This window comes from Toxorhynchites rutilus, chromosome 3, assembly GCF_029784135.1.
Source record: "Toxorhynchites rutilus septentrionalis strain SRP chromosome 3, ASM2978413v1, whole genome shotgun sequence".
NCBI lineage: Eukaryota > Metazoa > Arthropoda > Insecta > Diptera > Culicidae > Toxorhynchites > Toxorhynchites rutilus.
In genome coordinates this window covers 144908380-144931423 of record NC_073746.1, presented here as the reverse complement: position 1 = coordinate 144931423, position 23044 = coordinate 144908380, and the positions used below count along the sequence as shown (strand labels likewise).

The window sequence follows — 23044 nt, the reverse complement described above, 5'->3', positions numbered from 1 at the left end:
TTTATTGTCTTTTTCCCTACGACGGAACCAAGTCCCTTTTATCGTTTCTTTGCTCAAATAGAATGACAGTGGAAAGTTAATTTCTAAGGTATTTCCTTTTGTGATCGTTCTTCCGCTAATGGAATTAAAAAAAAGATGCCCATATCGGCAGAGGGTCGGCAAGGTGTTGACGACAATTAATAATGATATGAACAGATATGAACGAATAACTAGATTAGATATTGGGGGAAAAAACTCAGCGTTTTGACACGCATCGTATTTTTACCGGTGTCAAAATTCCAACAAAGAATCAACGGAGAAATTTTGAGAAAAGGTAAGGGAACCCAATGATCATGAGTATTAATTTAGAAATCAATAACACAGCTCGAATAGTTTTTCGGATGGTTGATGAATGGCACACAACAATTTTCCATGACTCTATAAGCTCAAACACACACTCGCGTGTGTTCGCGACTGGGGGTGGGAGAGGGGTTTCAAAATGATAAATTGTTTTTGTGGGAAATACAAAAGATGTTCACCATCGACGTCAGCACGTTCCCCGCTTCCCCGATCCCCTACCTCGTCCTTGCCCGATAACAACGGTTAAAAAGGAATCACAGTCTGGCTGGCACCACAATCAACCAACCCCATCGGGCCAACCAATCGACACAATAACACATATTCCAGATGATCGTCGTATTCCTTCATTCACAGTTCGTTCGTTCAAGGCGTGGGTGTGATTGCTATTGCTTCTGAAGTGAGCGTCGAGGGGGGGTGTATGTAAGGTTAGGTGATGTCAACCGTTCGACTATTCCGCACCGAAATATTTTCTACCAATTGTGGCGTGCTCACACATTGCTCATGGAACAGCAATGTGGGGGTTGTGGGGTGTGGTGTGAAACCTGCGATAATTGTCGCGGGAGCTATGGGAACTATGGCGCAAGCTGAATTTCCTCTCGTTGCGTGTGTGTGTGTGGTGAATGACACTGACTACAATGGCCATGAAGAGATGTTCACCGCTGGTACAGAGCAATTTGACGAACCGTTCTCACGCTCCGAGCCGCAGTCTAGAGTGAGACAGTGATGGCTGAATAGGTTAGGATTGTTCAATTTCATTGCAACGCTTTGGTTCAAAATTGTGTTTTTGTCGGGATTCATTTAGAACTTGAATTATGCATTTAAAAAGTTGACTAATTTCAAAAAGCGAAGAAAAAAAACTACAAATGATAGTTCATACTGATTTGCGATGATTTCCCAGTCCTTTGCGAAGTTTACGATATAATAGGTTGGGTTTAAATGTTTGGTAAGGGCCTAAAAAGTTTATTTTTTGCCAGACTCACTTTTCACTTCTTGACAACGCGAACCTAGCCAGGATTTTCACCTGCACGTATCTGCATGCTCGTGCTATTTAGTCCTGACCAAGGAATTGTCGGACAATTACGCAGGTGCTAAGTGTACGATTCGGACTTCAAATAAAAAATACGATGGATTTCACAACGAAAGCAATACACTGTATTGACTCTTCCAGTCACACCGTTTTACGCTTTTCTTTCCCGGCCGCGCTCTCTTTACTCTGACTGCACCCGATCTGGAACCTCGGCGAATGATTGCTGCCAACTTTAGTTTCTGGAATGACAGTCGATATAATCGATATAAATGTGATGTTAAGGTATTATATTATATCATGGACCCTACATCCCCCCTTAACTTTAATCACTTACAATACTTAGATCAGATACTCGCTCAAGTAAGCTGGCTTACTCTGAATTCTTGATGGTCGCCCCAGAAATGCCTCAGAAGCTCGTTCATCCTTGTTAGCTGTTCCTCCGCTTTGGTCTTGATTGCCTTTCCCCTCTTCAGTATGGACCGATTGGCACGCTCAACCTCTCCATTCGCTTGCGACCAATACGGCGTGGTTTTCTGCAAGTCAACGCCATATTGATGACAAAAAGATTTCAGTTCTTCGCTTATAAACTGAGGTCCATTGTCAGACCGAATGATCTCCGGGATTCCGAATCTACAAAATGTTTCATGGAGGGCTTGAACGGTTAATTTAGCCGTAGTCTGCTTCAATACAACCGCTTCCGTAAATCTACTGTAATAATCGACAATCACGAACAACGAATGACCAGACAGAAGTGGCCCCATGAAATCAACTGAAATCATGAAATCAACTGCTACGACGCTCCAGGGTTTTTACGGCATTCTCGTTCGATGTAATGGTTCTGGAACCCCCAAAGTTCCAACCAAAATGCACTGTTTACAATTCTTTACGCAGCTTTCAACTGCTCTATCAATTGACGGCCACCACACTTTTTGTCGAAGTCTTCGTTTCATATCAGCAATGCCCGGGTGCGCTTCTTGAGCTAACGCTAGTACTTGTTCGCGCAAATGATAATGGAATCACCAAACGATCCCCACGAAGCAAAACTTCCTCTACACTACACAGCTCATTGATGAATGGTTTCAATTCCTTTGGAACATCATCCAAAGAGTTCGACTTGAGAGCTGTTAGCGTTTTCTGGAGTGTTTCGTCGTTACGTGTGGCTTCAACAATTTCACCGAACTTGATTGCTACTAAACAAGCTCCTTCTGCTATGGTGCGTATTAATGCCTCCGTTGATTCATCGAATGCTTCCGGAGAAGGCACAGATAGTCTAGAGATGGCATCAGCAATGTTGGTGGTACCAGGAATATGTTCGACGACGTAATTGTATGCCTGCAATCTGAGTACCCATCTCTCAATTTTCACGCACGGCTTGGATCGTGGACTAAACAAGAATTTTAGTGCAAATTTTAAGACAATCCGTCAGCAGAGTAAAAGGTAACCCTTGCAAATACAACCGAAATCTTTCGACCGCCCAAACCAACGATAGCGCCTCTTTCTCCGTCTGGAATTATTTTTTCTCTAGATCCGTCAGCGCCTTACTTGCGATTACTCTAATTTGTCCCTGTTCGTTAACTTGCAGAAGCACTGCTCCTAAGCCAGTTGGGCTTGCATCCGTCATGTGCTTAGTACGATGTTTAGGATTGAAAAATCCAAAATCGTTGATGTTGCACATATCATCCTTAATCGATTGGAACATTTCTTTCTCTTTCTGTGTCCATTTGATTGGCACATCCGATTTGAGCAGCTGTCTCAACCCATCCGTTTTAGAAGCTAGATGCGGAATAAACCTCCCCACATAGCAGACAAGACCCAAAAAACTACGCAATTCTGATACGTTCTGAGGCCCTCGAAACTGTTGGATAGCTGCTAATCTACTTTCCTTCGGACGAACCCCATTCGCAGAGAGTTGGTGACCAAGAAACTCAACAGATTCAACGTTGTATACACATTTCTCTTCGTTCAGCATAATACCACAATAAAACAGTCTTTTCAATACCGCTTCTAGTCTTCTGTCGTGTTCGGTCATACTTTTTCCATGAACCATAACATCATCGATGTACACAATCACCCCTTCGAGGCCCGCTAGAATGGACTTCATCACTTTTTGAAACGCCTCGGGCGCACAACTAACGTCGAACATGAGGCGTTTGTATCTGGTTGAAATATAAATTGACCATACTATTAGTACACAAAAAAAAGAGGAAATTTATTTCAGAAAAGTTAATCGAAACAGAAGAAATCCAGTTCAAGAAAATAACAAAACTGTTCGAACAACTACACATTAGCTGAAAAGGCCGTATTTCGTAATAAATGTAGTGATCGGTGTGGATCCCTCTGCAATCTCCACTTGATGATAAGCGTCCTTTATCGCTTCCTTCAGTAACTGCTCGAATTCGCTTTGGAACAGGACTCTCTTCTGCAATATCTTGTCGTCGTTTCTGTGGACCTCTTCGAGAATAACATCGCCTTGCCCAATGTCCAAGTCTTCCACAGCTCGCGCATTTAGTATTTTTCGCTGGACATCCATCCCTTCCTTGAACATGGCCTCTTCGACCGCAGCTGTAGCAAATAAATCGATCGCTAGTACGTTCTAGATTTACTCGCATAACAGGACGTGTCTGAAATTTGTCACGTGACTGGACATTGCGATCTGCCAATTTGAGAATGGAGTTGAGACCTTTTTTATCTCCTGTAGTTCCTGTCGAGACGAAACGCTCTGCATGAACTTCCTGGAATGTTCAGCAGATTCGGCCATACTTGTCCCCAGGACAACGGTTTCATCGAGATTTCTGTCCTTTTGGAGTAACTTTGTTCGTAGTTCTTCCGATGAGCAGCCCTGTGTGATTCGGTCAGCAATAAGCTGATCTGCTACACCCGCATCGTATGAGCATCGAGAAATCTGTTTGCGTAGTCGCATCACAAAATCAGTGAAACGTTCGTTAGGTGCTTGAACAATCTTGTGGAATATGTGGCGTTCATACGACTTTCGACGAAATGGCTCGAAATACTCGTCAAGACATTTGACTGCAACATCATAGTAAGGTGGATCCAATATCACGTGTGGAACCTGATCAACTCCTGGAAAATGACGTAGTAAATTTTGAAGCCCAGATTCACCAAGGTAGGCTAACTGTGCTCGCTTCTCGAACTGGATGTCAATCCGTTGTGCAGTGAAAAAAGATTCAAGATCCAGTTTCCATATTTCCCATTCTGTTGGAAGTCTGCTGGTCTCGATCGTGACATCGAATGGCTTTATGCGACTGGATGTACTCATTCTGTATAATAAAATATTGAAAACATACAGTTCCCGACATTCAAAGCAAAAGTGTTCTTGAGAGAAAGAAAATAAAAATTCCCGTTTCTTTCAACTGTGCTATTATTATCATTATTATCATTCAATCTTTGGTATAGCAAAATCAAAACATCATATCCTACTCTACGTTATCGTAATAGTCCCTATTCCACTCGAAAAATAACTTTATTTTGTATTTAACCTTCTCACCTTTTCCATTTTTGAATTAATTTTGATACTTAAATTATCGAATTATTTTATCCCGATTCACGTTCTTCAAAATTTGCAATTTCCTTCTTAGTATTTTTTCATAAATATATATATATATATATATATATATATATATATATATATATATCCATTTCGGTACACAACCTTTCACTTTAGGTACACAACCTTTTCTCATTAGGTATATAACCACTCGTTATTAGGTACAAAACCTTTTTCATCTAGCAATAGTCTTCTTTTATTATAGTACCAAACCAATTTCGTTCTAGGTACATAACCATATTCAGAACACCAACACTTCCACCCTCAAATATCTTCTCTATCTTCTAGTAGAATGTATTTTTTTTTGTGTTACATATTACCAACCGTGTGTAAATCTCCTCTTAGGATATACCAATAATTATTACGGTAGAATATGTTTATAGATTTACCAAAAAAAAATTTTTTTATTTACTGATTATTTCGCTCAGTGTAATCTCACCGATTCTCATCTGATATCAATCATATTCTTCATCTTCATAGTTCTTCACACGTGGAGGCGATCTGGCGTAGTGGTAACATCCATGCCTCTCACGCTAAAGGTCACGAGTTCAATTCTCACTCCCGACATTCTTCCAAAAATGGAAGTAGAAGTGACGAACCAGCCAAATGAGTTGAAAGTCACTATAATACAGATATAAAAAAAAAAAAAAAAAAAGTTCTTCACACACTCACAAAGTCTTCATGGGGTTAAAAAAAATAATGACAATAATAGCACCATCCTTCAAACAGCCGTACCCTCCATTTGCCATCTTGTTTCGTGTTTTCATGAACAAGACAAAAACATTCGATTAGGGAAAAACATAACCTCACCTTCCGACAAAAACAGGGCGTAATCCGAGTCCCTTCTTCTGAATGATACATCACTGCACTTATGGCGGCTTTCCTTTTTTCGGATTTTATTCACTGATTGGTTTTTTTTCCACCACTCAATTTTGCGTTTTATCCTCGTCGCCAAAATGTACGATTCGGACTTCAAATAAAAATACGATGGATTTCACAACGAAAGCAATACACTTTATTGACTCTACCAGTCACACCGTTTTACGCTTTTCTTTCCCGGCCGCGCTCTCTCTTTTTCTAACTGCACCCGATCCGGAACCTCGACGAATCATTACTGCCAACTTTAGTTTCTGGAATGACAGTCGATATAATCGATATAAATGTGATGTTAAGGTAATATATTATATCATGGACCCTACACTAAGGATGACCAACTTTTTGATGCCGGCCAATTCCTTATCGATGTTCAACACTTTAAGCGCTTTCTAGAAGAGTCTTCGAGACAATTCCAGTTCCAGAGAGAATGACTGGAACAATTCTTGGGACCTCCCTTAGTCCCCACAGTTCCTCGAGTTCCACAGCCAATAATCGGTACTTGCAATTTTTGCGACCATGGGTCTCCTTCAGGTTTTGATTCAGTGGACCAGCTACATCGTTAAAGGTGACTTGTCGTTCGATCTTGTCGTCTGGGAGGTTGTAGCGGATCGAAAGGTCGATCAGAGAAGTGCGATCCCATTACAGCTTGAAACGGGTCACAATGCGGGTCACGTTGTTGTGGCACTCGGTTTTAGTTCATAACAACTCTCCACATCCACGTATTTTCGTGATTTTTTTCTGGGGTCTCCCAGATACCGGTCCAGAAGTTTATCACATCGCTGATATCTGTGAGATTTTCGCTATAGCCGGGTTTCTCGTCATTTATGTGGTGCTGCGCATGCTGGACATCCGATTTTGTTGGAGGTGCTTTGCAGAGTCAGTGAAACGTTTCGGCTGTTTCGACAGGACTCTTTTTGCTATTCCAGAGTGTCGAGTTTTCCTGTCAAACGGTGAAATTCAGTAGGCTGCACGATTACAATTTGGTGACATAATAATGGAAGATCGCGTAGTAGTTGTTGATCTGGATGGGGATATTCTGAATGTGGGGGTTCTTGTACTGTAACCTGCATCGGTGCTAATGATTCGCGAGACTCACTCGCAAATGTATTGCTCAGCCTTACCGAAGTGCGTCTCGACTCATCGCTTGCGTAGTTCCCTCTGCGCATGCTGCTTGATCTCATCGATTTCCGTTTGGGAGTGCATATTGCTGCGTTCAATCGCTCTACGCCTTACATTCATCGCATTTTAATCATGTGTTCCGGTCAACTCTAGATACGCTTCCATGATTATTATGTCACGGATATGTCAGAAATGAAATCAATGCGTCTACATTATCCGTCGATTCGAGGTACTTACAAGAGCCTGCTAGTACGACTACCCTGCTAGTACAACGTTATCAAGGCGCACTTTTTCTGAAATTTGAACGCAGAATTCAGGAATATGAGACCTATAATTTGTACCCCGAATCTAAATCTGGTTTTTATACCCTGAATTGGTAAACTGAAATCTGAATATATTAGGCTGTCAAAAAAGTCCTGCGGTATTTTTTTTTGAATTTTCATTTGTTCATAAAATTAGTTACAATTATCTGTTTTAAGAGATGCCAACTTCATAATAACCCTGTTATAGAAGCTCGCTTCCTTATTGGCAAAAAACTCGGATAGCCAATTTTCACAGGCCTCTTTTGTGGCTAACTTCTGACTACCTAGCTCGTTCGCCATGGACAAAAACAGGTGGTAGTCACTTGGAGCAAGGTCCGGACTATACGGCGGATGCAAAAGAACCTCCCATCCGAGCTCCCGGAGCTTCTGGCGCGTCACCAAAGAAGTGTGTGGCCTGGCGTTGTCCTGATGGAAGACAATGCGGCCTTCAAGCGATCCAGTTGTTGGCAGTACAGGTCCGAATTGAGCGTTTGGCCATAGGGAAGCAGCTCATAATAGATTATTCCTTGAAAATCTCACCAAACACACAGCAGAACGTTCCTGGCCGTTATTGAGGGCTTGGCCACCGTCTGAGCCGCTTCAGCGGGCTTCGACCACGACCGTTTGCGCTTCATGTTGTCGTAAGTGACTCACTTTTCATCGCCAGTCACCATCCGATTCAGAAACGGGTCGTTTTTGTTGCGATTCAGCAGCGATTCACATGCGTCGATACGCTCAAAGATGTTTTTTGCGTCAACGTGTGTGGCACCCATACATCGAGCTTCTTTGTGAATCCAAGCTTCTTCAAATGGTTAACGGTTTGATGACTTATCCTCTTGGCCGATGCTACGGCTGCTACTATGCCGGTCTTTCTCGGCTAATTCAGCGATTTTGTCGCAATTTTCGACGAAAGGCCTTCCGGAGCGTGGCGCATCTTCGACGACCTCTACACCAGAACGAAAACGTTGAAACCATCGTTGTGCGGTGGAAATGGAAACTGTATCGGGTCCATAAACTGCACAAATTCTATTGGCGGCTTGAGATGCATTTTTGCCTTTGTCATAGTAGTACCGTAAAATATGTCGGATTTTCTCTTTATTTTGCTCCATATTTGCGACACTATAACTCACGAACGACTTAACCAAACAAAACACTGTCAAGGATATTATAGCGCGCAAAAACACCTTTCCAACAAGCTATAGTATGACTCGATACAATGAATACAACTAGAACTACGCGCTTACAACGACACCTCGCGGAAATACCGCAGGACTTTTTTGACAGCCTAATAGATTTTTTGTTCCATATCTGGATTCTAGTTTAATCTTTGAGACATTGAATAAGGTATATGAAAATGCAATTTGTTTCTGGTATCCGTGTTTTGAAATTTGAAGTCAGAAATAACGAGAAATTCTAATATGGGAGCTCTATTTTGAGTTTTAACCCTAAATTTGGATGTTCGAACTAAAACCTGAATATCAAATCAGATAATCAATTCCGAGATTCTATCTTATTTGATATCTCTGCAATCCAGTCATCCAACTTCCAATTGATTTACCTTACCTTAAAACGATTCTAGGATATTGATTACGGATCTGTTCAAGATGTTTTAGTTAACGATGTCGGTTTACTTATGCTGGAGCGAAGTACCGGAAGATCAAAATTTCTTATAAAGCATTGTTGCACTTTGACATATACAAACAAATTATTTTTTGACCGACCCGTAACTCTATGATCCGTACCAAAAATCTAATATCTGAATCAGTAATATCTATAAACCCATAATTCGAAACCTGGCATGTGAATTTCGACTCTACATTTTCCAGTGATTTTATGTGATTAGTCCGAGACTGCATTGCGAAGCGGCTGCATGAGTTGTTTAAAAGATCCATTGACTTCTAAGACAAATATATTCATTCGGTCATCCGGTGCTCTCGTGGCCGAGTGGTTAGAGCTCAATGATACCATCTAACGCTAAATTCGCAACATTGTGGTCGAAATATGTGGTCGAGTAGTGGAAAATTAGGTCCAATGTATCGTGGAAAATTGGGTCCAATGCATTGTCTTCAGGTTTGCGAGCAGAAAATAGTCGCTGGGGGCAACATCTGGAGAATACGGTGGATGCGGAAGCAATTCGAAGCCCAATTCATGCAATGTTGCCATCGTTTTCATTGATTTGTGATTTTTCCATTTTATTGCTTCTCTCTCAATGCTGTAACTCACGAACCAATCGACCGATTTCTGTCAAATTGCGACACGTATCCATTGAAATGATGCTTTGTGATAGTCAAGCAGATTTTTGCAACAGGCGCCATCTAGACGTCAGCCTTATGAACGTCAGCCTCTAACCAGATATCACAGTTTTATTGGGTATCTATTACTTGACAAACAAAAAATGGGGTCAATTAGACTGTCCCCTGAATAGCTGCAACCGTTTTAGAATCCCTGCAGCCAAAACCTTTGTGGGAGGTCTACAAGTTTTTCAAGTGGACCGATTTCAACCAATTTTTTTTACGTGATCTTGGATATATTTTCTGTCATCGTACGTAGGATTTTTCCTAAATATTGATTTTTGACGAAATCGTGACATTTTTTGTAAAAAAATTTCTACAAAAAAGTCACGATTTGCCTCAAAAATCGAGACAAAAACATTCACCAAAACTTTATTTTTAAAAATATAAAAAAAACAACCTATATACGATGACAGCAAATTTAGTGGAGAATCTGCGATTTTTTTTTTCTTCAAAATCAGATAGATCGTTCTGGAGGTAGAACTCCCATCAATATGCAAAACATGGTTTCGAGAAAAACGTGCTTCAAATTTTGGATACATTAATTTCGTTTCTTTTACATCGTACCTTGAATCTGCAATTCCTGGACCATAAAACTATCCTTCAACGCTTGAAAGGTGATCTTACTTTCGCTTTTTTGTTGCCAAATCGGATTTACGTGCTTCTCTAGCTCCTTCTGACATCTGCATCTCTGCTCGTTCGATTCGTTTGTTGTTCTGTTGATCCTATTTCAAGCTTAAGTTCCTTCATTATCTACAAAACGCCTTGTAGACCATCAATGAAGTGCCAGGTTGCTATATTCGCTGCTTTTTTCAAAATTATCTTTCCCAATAAATGGTTTTTAAGGACATCGACCAAATACAAGCATTAAAGCTTTCGTTTGCATTTAGTGTGAAGCTTCCCAAGCATCTTTCTAATAATTTAGCTCCTCGTATATTGGACGAATCGCCAGAAGGATATCAATTCCCGCAAGCAACTGATGTACGAGTTGCGCGCATTCTACACGCGCTGCTTACGTAAAGACTTAGGTCTACTAATTGGGTTGTAAATTCGGAACCGAGCATCGGACAAACCTGGGACAGAAACTACAGTAAAATGGACATCTAAGCGAACAGTTTAAGTCAGAAATATTTTTTTTTCATTTTTTCAGGTTTCCATAGTGTACTATCCCCTCCTAATAAAAGATCCGTTATATGTTGTCACAGATATACAGGGTTTTCCAACTTTAAATTCCGAAAGTAAATTGAAATAAAACACACTTAGAATTCGAATTTCGATGAAACTTTTATTTCAAATTAAAGTTTGGTTTATGCCATTATGTGTGAAATACAACATCATTTAAATGTCCACCTAGGGCTTCCTCGCACACCTTGATCCGGAACAGGTAATTTTCGATAACTTTTCGGCACATATGGGGCGGTATCTCGGTCATAACTTCACGAATGTTGTCTTTCAAATGTTCAAGAGTTTGCGGAGAGTTGGCATAGACACGGTCTTTCGCATAACCCCACAAAAAAAAACTCTAGCGGGTTCAAATCGCATGATCTGGACGGCCAATTGGCATCACCAAAACGCGAAATTATGCGTCCCTCAAATTTCGTTCGCAATATGGCCATGTTCGGTCGTGTTGTGTGGCACGTGGCGCCGCCCTGCTGAAACCACATGTCATCCGTATCCATATCTTCAATTTGTGGCAAAAAAAAATCGGTGAACATGCGGCCATAGCGCTCACCATTCACAGTTACCGTCTCGCCGTCCTCATTTTCAAAGAAATACGGCCCGATGACTCCACCAGACCATAATGCGCACCAAACAGTGACTTTTGGTGGATGCAATGGCCTCTCAACAATCACGTGTGGATTATCTGAGCCCCATATACGGAAATTTTGGGTGTTCACATAGCCACCGAGCTCGAAATGTGCCTCATCGCTGAAGAAAATTTGATGCGAAAATTCAGCATTTTGCTGCTGTTGTTCGTTCACCCAATCGACGTATGCCCGACGTATTCCATGGTCACCACGCTCTAATTTTTGTACCAGTTGGACTTTATATGGATGTAGGTGCAAGTCCAAATGCAAAAATCGCCACAATGATGTGTTTGACAAGCCCAATTGCTGAGCACGCCGTGGAATCGAAACATTCGGGTCATCCTCCACACTGGCAGCAACAGCAGCAAAATTTTCGGCCGAACGCACATTACGATGATGCACAGGTTTCACAATATCCGCTACGGATCCAGTTTGTTCAAATTTACGCACTACATTAGCGATTGTGTGCTCTGTAGGCCGTCCATGACGACCAAAATCCGTCCGTAATGCTCGAAAAACATTTGCCGGTTTTTCATCATTTTTATAGTATAACTAGCTAACCCGGCAAACTTCGTCCCGCCCATTTACTTGATTAATTCTCGAGTAATGCAGAAGTTTGTGTTTTATTTGTATGGCAGCCACCCCTAAGAGAGGGGGAGGGGTATATAACCACCATAGAAACATTCATTGCACCCTAAAGTTTCCATATGCCTAATTTGGTTTAATTTGCTAGATTAATTCTCGGATAATGCAAAAATTTGTGTTTCATTTGTACGGCAGCCCCCTCTAAGAGAGGGGGAAGGAGTATCTTAACACCATAGAAACATTTATTGCATCCTAAAACCTCCACATGCCAAATTTGGTTTCATTTGCTTGATTAATTCTCGAGTAATGCAGAAATTTGTGTTTCATTTGTATGGCAGCCCCCCCTTTGAGTGGGGGAAGGACTGTCTAACCATCATAGAAACATTTATTGTACCCTAAAATTTTCACATGCCAACTTTGGTTTCGTTTGATTGATTAATTTCCGAGTAATGCAAAAAATTGTGTTTCATTTGTATGGCAGCCCCCTCTAAGAGAGGGGGAAGGAGTATCTTATCACCATAAAAACATTTATTGCATCCTAAAACCTCCACATGCCAAATTTGGTTTCATTTGCTTGATTAATTCTCGAGTAATGCAGAAATTTGTGTTTCATTTGTATGGCAGCCCCCCCTTTGAGTGGGGAAAGGACTGTCTAACCATCATAGAAACATTTATTGCACCCTAAAACTTTCACATGCCAACTTTGGTTTCGTTTGCTTGGTTAATTTCCGAGTAATGCAGAAATTTGTGTTTCATTTGTATGGCAGCCCCCCCTTAGAGAGGGGGGAGGGGTCTCAAAATATCACGAAAACCTTCCCCGGCCCCAAAAACCCCTACATACCAATTTTCATGTCGATCGGTTCAGTAGTTTCCGAGTCTATAAGAATCAGACATCACTCCATTTTTATATATATAGATAGATTTAACAAAATTAACACGTTGTGCGATGCTAAAACGATCCATATTGTAAAATGGCGGACATTCAACTAACGATATGACGCTTTGGTTGACAGCTATGTCAAACGGTTGTCAGCGAAGGCCGGATACTTTCGGAAGCCCGAAATGGAAAACCCTGTAGTTTTTTAAGAGTCAGCCCAATAGATAGATTCAAAAAATACAAATTCACCGATCCTTCGATTATAATTTTTTGTATCTCAAGAAAACAAAATAATGTAAAATTGTAATCTCGTCGATTATATTCTTATATAATTTTTAGTGAAGTACAGAACGTACATAGGATAGTTAAGAATTCAGATTTCTGTTGATCCTAATAAAGGGTGTGTCACATCAAATTGCATCACGGAAAAAACGCTGTAGAAATTCGCCCAGTAGACCGATCCTTTTGAAAACTTTAGACAGTAAAATAAAAACTATTAAACAACTTTTAGCATTTTCTTTTTATTCATACTTCGAGCCCAAGCCCGTATGCTCGTACCTTCCTCTTTACCCCGTCCATAAGGTTCTGTACAACGTCAGGTCGTAGTTTTTTTTGAACAGATATCCATTTTCTCTTGAAGTCCGCCTCCGATTTGACAACTTTTGGGTTCTTCCGGAAAGCCTGCTTCATAATCGCAAAATATTTCTCTATTGGGCGAAGCTCCGGCGCGTTGGGCGGGTTCATTTCCTTTGGCACGAAGGTGACCCCGTTGGCTTCGTACAACTCCAACACGTCCTTTGAATAGTGGCACGAAGCGAGATCCGGCCAGAAGATGGTCGGGCCTTCGTGCTGCTTCAATAGTGGTAGTAAGCGCTTCTGTAGGCACTCCTTAAGGTAAACCTGCCCGTTTACCGTGCCGGTCATCACGAAGGGGGCGCTCCGCTTTCCGCAAGAGCAGATCGCTTGCCACACCATGTACTTTTTGGCAAACTTGGATAGTTTTTGTATGCGAATCTCCTCCGGAACGCTGTTGGCTTTAGTGATCAATATCTCGCGTAATATCGATCATACAATTTCTATTTTAGGCTTGTTGTAAAGTTGACATTCCACACTAAAAAATTCTTTTGCTGTTTTTTGTTTGTTCCATTCAGTTGTGAGTTACAGGGTGTTCAGAATGGAAGTCAACAAAAAGAAAATTCGGTACATTTTACATTTTTCCTTCTATAAATCCGAAAATGCAAGCCAGGCCACTGAAATTGTGAATGGTGTTAACGGTGCCGATACTGTAATAGTAACATACATGCAATTTATTATTTTTATTTTCTATTATTTGAAAAAAATATTTTTTTAAAATCAATTTTTCTGATATACATATGTGGTAACCTATTTATACCGACAATTGGGTTGATTTAAAAAAATACAGTTACAGTAGTTTGCAGTATAGGCAAGTTGTGTATATTTGTATTATATTGAGGGGGTATTATATTTTATCTAGTTATAAAACTTAACCCAAAAATGCAAAAATGTTTTAGAGGACGTAACAAACTCAAGAGAAGACTTTGCTGATATCGATCAAGATGTTTATGAAATTAAATTCTGAAATTTGACCAGTATCTGAAACATAGATGATCAATCATAAAAAAAATGTTTGTTTCCTCAGAGAGCAATAGTAAAGAGAATCAATTTACGTAGACTAAGAAGAATGTTGATACTGTCGTCATCTTTGGATGAGAATGACCGTCAACATAGCTATAGTTTCTCCTGATGGAATTATCTGCACAAAAAGCTGAATGCACTCCAGGAAGGATATAAATAAACAGCATTTTCAAAGCAATGATTGGAGGAGTAGAGTGTGTGTATATGTGAAAATACGTAAGTAGATGTGTGAATATGATCACTTCTTACAATCGCCATACCCACAAACGCATGAGAACGGAAGTTACGAATCGTTCATTTAGAGGGTACGTAGCATTTTTTAATTTTGGTACAGCGTGCGATGAAGTGTTGCTCTAATTTAAATCTAATTTAAATTTCTAATTTTGATTAATCGCCTAGAAAAAACGGATGAGCGTATAAATATGAAGTGTTCACAGGAGTTTAGGGGATACACTATGCTTAAATTTAACTGCTAACATTCCAACTTACTGCAATATTTGCAAAATTACAGAAGATTTTCTAAGATAGTATAAAAACGTCATTTTGACACTTTTTTAAAATTGATGCAAAAAAATAAAATAATTTTTTTCGTCAAAGCAACAAATTAACTTTATACGAAATTTATTGGAGTTTTCAAAACCACTTCTCCGTTTGTGATGTGATAATTATTTATTGAATTATGTATCATCAATGATTAAGGTGTAATTTTTCATTCAAACAAAAATAAAAATATAAAAATAAAGTCCTACAGGAATGTTATAGGAATCAAATGAAAGCTGTTTAATAAGGTTGATTGGATTTGTTATTGAGTTGGTTAGCAAAAAATTGTGTTAGACTACAAAAAGTTTGAAAAGACAGAAAGAAATCGATTTTTTATTACTTCCTGATATTTTTGTACAATACATCTACATACACCCAGATAAAAATATGTTCATAACATATTCAAAAACAAGGAAGTTCGAGCTTCAAAATGCATCCCATCTTCATAGGTTGATTTTTCAAGAAGTTACAGCATTTCAAAAATTACTTTGCACTTTGCACTCTGTTTCTCTTACTTTTTTATGTCTAAATAAAAATACGAATTAAAATACTTTATTTTATGCAAATAGATGTATTTATCATGTACTTGCAATATTAGAATGAAATATATTTTATTCTCTGTAATTTTTTTTCGAATATTTATATTTTGACATCTGAACTTTACACCGGTCAAAATGACCGGTTTGGTAGAAATATGTATACAACAAATGTCGGTAGTTCTAGTGTTAATGCAATACACTAAATTTAGATCTCTACAGTCAACACATGGACCGTTTGAAGCTAGCAATTGACCGAAAACGTCCAGAATTGGCCAACAGAGGAGGTGTTGTGAACAACGCAAGGCCACTCAACTTTGGGAGCGTGTTTGGGATGTTTTAATGCATCCACCATATAGTCCGAACCTGGCAACAAGCGATTACCCCCTTATTTCGCATTGTACTACTTTCTTAGTGATATGAAATTGGAATCAAAAGAAGATTGTAAAAATCTATTGCTATTTTTCTACAATAAGGACTACGACTTTTACTAGACAGGTATTATGAAGCTACATTCGCAACAAATTTTACAACAAAACGGTGCATATTTGATGCAAATCGGACAATCCGAAGCTTATTAAAAACGAAGAATTTCACCCAAAAATAACGGATTACTTTTTCCCCAACCTAATATTTTTTGACCATCACTACCTCGGAAAAAGGAATATTTCTAAGCGCGACAGAAATGTTGCGTTTGCTGATCATCTCTGCTATCCACCGCGCTATCCTTCCCACGCCGACAAGGACGCTGAACAATCATCATCAGACCAACAGTTGCCCTATTAGCTGAATCGATAATGGAACTGATTAATCTATCATTTGACACTAATTTGTTTTATAGTTTTCCTGGTCCGGCGGGCCGTGGTGGGCTGACCAATCGAAACTGTCGCTCCGACCGGTCGAAGATTGATGTATTTGTTTGCGTGTAGGCTGTGGCCAATTACGTCATTATGCGAGAGCTCGCCCCACGGTTTGCGCTACCATCGTGTCATTGTCAAATGATTGAAATTGCCTCTTGCTTTCTTCACCCCCACATCGGGCGAGACTTACGCGTTCAATTCCGACGCTGGTTTCACGCCTGCCTATTTAACTTAACGGCTTTCCCACCAGGGCTAAAATTCTAAATCTATTTTCTGCTTTTTTTGTTTCATTTTCAGAAATACAAGGAACGCGACGTGGATGTGAGTCGCAAGGACGGCATCCTGTTGCTACGTGAGCTGGCTGCCGAGGTGAAGAATTTTATGGATTTTAAAATGAATGCTGTCATGGTAAGTATACGCCAGATGATGATGGTGATGATAATGCTTCTGTGGATTGATCTTTAACGTACGGGGAACCAGATGCCGTTTTCGAAACATGCAGGCTCCCCTCACCTGTTTTTACAATCCTCCTGCTGTGCAATCCAGCGGAGAAGTTCGGATTAGGTTCGTTGGAAAGTTAATGTCCTGTTTTCATTGTGGCTTTTTGTGAACTCTGGTACCAGAGTTCGGTTATGTTTTGATAAATCTGGGAAGAGAAGTATTACAGGAAATGATTTTTGTCCAGAATAATTGTAAGACTAGAAATGAGCCGTTATGGCGGTTTACAAATTTTCTGTTCTACAGATTTATCAATTGGAAGCGATCTTGACCAAAAGCCAAAAGAAAACAAACTAAATCGATTATTTGTTGGCAAGAAAGTTATCATTATTTTGAGCCTGTTCGTTTGAGCTCATCAACGTTTCTATATTGCTTGCTGTATGTATATACTTTGTACGTTTATATTTGTGATATATGGAAAAGCCTCATGTCAAAACTAATTTATAAAGTGAAGTGAGGCGAGTATACTTCAATTGGAAACCATTCACGACCTGATCTGCCTTTGGTTTCTAGCGGGGGCAACAACATTACTACAAATGGTATATGGCTATACTACCAAAACGTACGCGGCCTTAGGACGAACATTGACGATCTCTTTGTGGCAGTGAGCGATTGCAATTACGACGTCATCATGTTGACCGAAACTGGACTTGTCGACAGTATCAACTCCCTGCAGCTATTTGGTGCTGAGTTCAACGTTTTTCGCTGCGACCGTAGCCCTTCTAACAGTTCTAAGCGCAGATTCGGTGGAGTTTTCATCGCAGTAGCTCGTCGTTTCACTGCTGTAGCGGTTCAAACGAGAAATGGAGGTTGCTTAGAACAGATTTGTGTCTCTACTACCATACGTGGGAAAAGGATGTCACTTTGCGTAGTATATATTCCTCCCGGCAGTCGTGACGTGGGGGCTTATGATTCCCATTTAGCTTGTGTACGCGAGTTGTGTGACCTTGCGTCCTCTGATGACACAGTTTTAATATGAGGTGATTACAATCAGGCTCATATTGCGTGGGAACTGCATGCCGATTCTGTTGTTGACCTGAAACCCTCTATTAGATGGAGTCACCTTTCTCGATCTCCAGCAACGCAACTTCATTCGCAATTTTCGTGGCCGCACATTGGATCTGGTTTTCTGTGCACCCGACATTAACATACCTTTTAGCGAATCCGTATCGCCACTGTTATCGGTGGCACTGCACCATCCACCATTATCAGCCACAGGTGGAGTAGTGTCGGCTGCTGAGGATCGTAACGAAGCTGAAAAACCGTTGAATTACACTAAAATTGATTTCACTGCATTCAATGAGTTTCTGTGTAGCTACGATTGGAGTGTCCTTGGTCAGGACGTTAACAATATGGCAACGCGCTTTTGCGAAATTGTCTGTAGCTTCTTCTTCTTCTTCTTCAATGGCACTAACGTTCCTAGAGGAACTTCGCCGTCTCAACGTAGTATTACATGCGTCATTTTTATTAGTACTTAGTTGAGATTTCTATGCCAAACAACACGCCTTGAATGCATTCTGAGTGGCAAGCTCTAGAATACGCGTGATCACAGTGCAAATCGGAGGAAATTTCTTTGACGAAAAATTCCCCCGACCAGAACGGGAATCGAACCCGAACACCCGGCATGTTAGTTATGACGCTAACCACTCGGCCACGGGAGCACTTGTCTGTAGCTGGCTAGTAACAAATACTCCACGAAAAAAACCTCAGATGTCTCCAGCATGGAGTACTCCACTCCTACGCGTTCTAAGGCGCGACAAAAAATTCCTGCCAACGCAGGTTGCGTCGTCGACGAACTTTTGAAACAAAACACCATTTTCAACTCGCTAGCAATGCATACCGCAGTCTTAACGCAACTCTCTACAAATCATACGTACTTCGTGTCCAGACGAACTTGCGCAGGAATCCAAGAAGTTTCTGGAAGTTTGTAAACTCCAAGCGGAAAACTGCAGATATCCCGTCTAAGATGTTCTTGGGAGATCAAAAGTCGTCCTCTGTTCCTGAAACGTGTGATTTGTTCTCAAAACACTTTGCTTCAATGTTTGTAGCCGGTGCAGCTACCCCGTCCGAAGCCGAATGTGCTGCAGCTAATGTTCCGGAGGCCTTAATAGACTTGCGGCCATTCGCTGTTACTCCACAGATGATTGTGAGAAGCGTAAAAAAATTGAAACGGTCAACAGTTCCTGGCCCAGATGGCATTCCAGCAATAGTTTTCTGTCGCTGTGTTTCAGCTTTGGCTTTGGCTTTGGCACTCTCCCGTATCTACACTGCTTCACTGGATCAAGGAATTTTTCCAGATGTGTGGAAGCACTCCTATATGTTTTCCGTCTTCAAAAAAGGAGATAAGTACAACGTGATCAACTATCGCGGGATAACCAGCCTTTCTGCTAAGCTATTTGAGATGATCGTGAGCGATGTTGTCTTCTTCGAAGTAAAGAGCTATATCTCACCAATACAACATGGTTTTATGCCAGGACGCTCGGTAAGCACAAATCTTCTAGAGTTCTCATCGTTTTGTGTCAACCGCCTTGAAGAGGGAGCTCAAGTTGATGCTATTTATACCGACATAAAAGCCGCTTTCGACCGAATTGACCACTGCATCCTGTTGAGTAAACTATCTCGTCTTGGTGCTTCTGAAGGATTCGTCTACTGGCTGAGGTCATACCTTTCTGGAAGGACGCTCCGTGTTAAGCTCCAGTCTCACACTTCATATCCGTTTGCTGTTTGTTCGGGGGTTCCACAAGGCAGCAATCTAGGGTCACTGCTGTTTGCGATATTTTACAACGATATTTTTGTCGCTTATTCTCGCATCCGGCGATGTATCGGTCTACGCAGACGATTTGAAGATCTATCTGCCAATCAAAACTCTCGAGGATTGCCTTCGGTTGCAGAGCTTGCTTAACCAGTTCGTATGTTGGTGCCGGCTGAACAAACTTACCATCAGCATTACTAAGTGTGTGATCATGATTTTTTATCGAGAAAGACAGCCAATTATATTTGAGTACATGATTGATAATATCATCTTGAAGAGAGTAAGTCAGGTCAACGACTTGGGTGTAGCGCTCGACCCTAAACTCACCTTCGACGCACACCGCTCTGCGCTGATCACTAAAGCTAATCGTCAGCTTGGGTTCATTTCAAGAATATCTAGGGACTTCACCGATCCTTACTGCCTGAAGTGAATCTACTGTTCTCTTGTAAGGCCAATTCTTGAAACCGCATCGGTAGTTTGCCTTATCAACACATGTGGAGCATCAGGATTGAACGAATTCAGAAACGCTTCATCCGTAGAGCGCTTAGGCATTTACCTTGGCGCGATCCACGGAATCTGCCGCCATATATAGCCAGATGTCGATTACTGAATCAGGATACGCTTTAACGTCGTGGGCGTATTCAACAAGCCACTTTTGTTGCCAAACTAATTTGTGGTGAATTAGATGCACCTAACTTGCTAGAGATGGTTAACTTTCGCCCAGCCGAATCCTACGATCCTCGTATTTTTTATTTTTTTAATTTTAATTTTTTATTTTTATTTATATATACATTCATCGGACTTAACATGGTCTACATGAAAGAAAAACTCCAATATACATGTGGGCAACAAACACTACGTTGAAACATAAACAATTAAGAGATTCATCATTTTTAAGCCGCTTAAATTATCTAGTTGAGCTAAGCAGCTGGAGCACTTTCAGTTTGAAGACAGATGAGGACTCATTGAAATCAAATAAACTCATTAAATGCTGAACATATGGATTGAAACGGTGAATTTTTTGTGAAATCCGAACGGTTCCGTGGCATACGCAGAAATCCGCTGCGCTGGCGAAGATTACGGGGTAACACGTGTGCTTGCAACGATTCCAGTAATATTGGGCTGTCCACTTCAGATGTAAGAATTTTAGCTGCCAAAACAGCTTTTGCCAGTTTTCTCCTTTTCTCGAGAGTAGTCAGTCCAAGTAACTGACAGCGAGCTTTGTAAGGCGGTAGATTCTGCGGATTATTCCAAGGTAACTCTCTAAGGGCGTACCGAATGAATTTACGTTGAATGGCTTCTATTCGATTCGTCCAGTTGCTGTGGTACGGTGACCACACGATTGAAGAATTTTCCAAATGAGAACGAACGTGCGCGCAATATAAAGAGCGAAGGCAATGCGGATTATCAAACTCTCTCGCAATCTTTAACATAAATCCAAGTTGTCTATTCGCTTTGTCGATTGCGGCAGACTGGTGGTTTCGAAATGTCAATCTGGAATCAATCAGGACGCCTAAATCCTTGACGCACTCCACACGCTCAAGCTTTTGATCATTGATACGATAGTCAAAATAGAAGATCTCACGGCTTAGTTTTCGATGGACTGAAATAACGACACATTTCTCAATGCTAATAGTCATTCTGTTCTCTTTACACCAGTCGTAGAATTTGTTCAGCAGTGATTGTAGAACGTAGTGATCGTCCAAACTTTCCACAACGATGTATATTTTTAGGTCATCGGCATATACCAGTTTGCACCTTCCATCGAGCGGTACAGTGACATCGTTAAAAAATAGTACAAATAGCAAGGGACCGAGATTGCTGCCCTGGGGAACTCCAGTTTCATTCACGAAAACATTCGACAACGAAGAACCTACTTTGACTTGCAGTATTCTATCCTTGAGGTACGATTCCAACCAGCGGCAGAGGCTACTAGAAAATCCGAGTTTAGCAAACTTCTTCAAGGCAATGTCGTGGTCAATCCTATCAAAAGCTGATTTCAGATCAGTGTAAATAGCATCAACTTGGTTACCGGATCCAGTATTGTCAATGCAAAACGTGATGAACTCCATCAGATTTGTATGAACAGACCTGCCTTGTACGAACCCATGTTGTTCTTGAGCAATGTAACTCCTGCAGTTGAAGCGAATTACTTCACTCACAATTATTTCCAGCAGCTTAGAGCCAGCGCACAGCGATGTGATACCTCTGTAGTTACTTACAGACCGCTTTTCACCTTTTTTGAAAACTGGAAACATGTATGATTTTTTCCATTCTGCAGGAAATTTTGCTTGTTCCATTGAAAGTCTGAAGATCTTCAGGAGTGGCGTTGATAGTGGTTGAATGCATCGTTTCAGAACAATTGCTGGTAGACCGTCGGGTCCAGGAGTATACGAAGACTTAAGCTTGTGCGCCGCTCCAAAAAGCATTTCTTCGGATACAAAGAAGCAGTCAACATCGACAAGATCAGCAGGAACAGTATCGAGAAATTCATTGGATGGATTTTCCGGACCAGCTTTGCCAAAAGCTGACGCAAAATGCTGCACAAACAATTTACATTTCGTTTCGTTCGTCGAGGCTGTAGAGGTTCCGAGTGACATAGTCAGGGGTAAACCATCTTCCTTGTGCTTTGATTTTACAAACGACCAAAACATCCTTGGATTGCGACGCAATTGCTCCTGGATTCTCCTCACATAACCAGCATATCTTTGGCGATTGTGTGCACGGTAAGCAGAGCATGCTTCCTTGAATTGAGTCTTCGAATACATACACCGTTTCGATGAATATCTCCGAAGCGCCGTCGAGCGTTTGGTTTTTAAGTTTCGAAGCCTGCCGTTCGACCATGGTGGCTTAGGTGATGGTTTGAATCGGGGAGTATGGCTCATGAGCAAGTTGTTCACGATGAGGCCAAACTGATTAATCGACTCATCAACATCTGTACAGCTAAGAACAGCAGACCAGTCAGTCAATTCCAAACCTTCAGTCAATCCAGTGAAGTTTATCCGTCTGTAGTTCAGTGACCCGGGGTCGACAACATCTTCGTATTTCAAGTGCTCAATGTTTTTAAGTGTAAATATAAGGGCTGGATGATGGCTGTCCAACGGCACAAGTGGGTCGACAGTTGCGGCAGTATTTGCTGCAATCGTTCCCGCATCGTTCAACGTTTGGTCATCATGAACCGATAACGGGAATGATCAGGACATTTTCATTAGTAGAACATTTTTTTGATTTCGGAGAGCCGTAACAACGCTTCAGAAACAGGATCGAGAATTCTAATGTGCTTAATGTCATGTATTAATGTGTTATTAACAAGTTATAAGTATTTTATTTCATTAAGACGATGTTGTCAGATGAATTTAAACTCAAACAATTAAACAAATAGACAAATAATGAAATCATTATGATCTATAGGA

General features: G+C 40.8%; 1 protein-coding gene across 9 annotated transcripts in view; it reads left to right on the top strand.

The window, feature by feature from the left end:
* The window catches only part of LOC129774631 (voltage-dependent calcium channel subunit alpha-2/delta-4), a 128631-nt gene that overhangs the window by 38783 nt on the left and 66804 nt on the right, over nucleotides 1-23044 (top strand). For all 9 annotated transcript variants that reach the window (XM_055778415.1, XM_055778414.1, XM_055778413.1 and 6 more), the window contains one exon: nucleotides 16679-16789. In XM_055778415.1, coding sequence (XP_055634390.1) covers nucleotides 16679-16789 — 111 coding nt within the window. The remainder of the gene's footprint in view (nucleotides 1-16678; nucleotides 16790-23044) is intronic.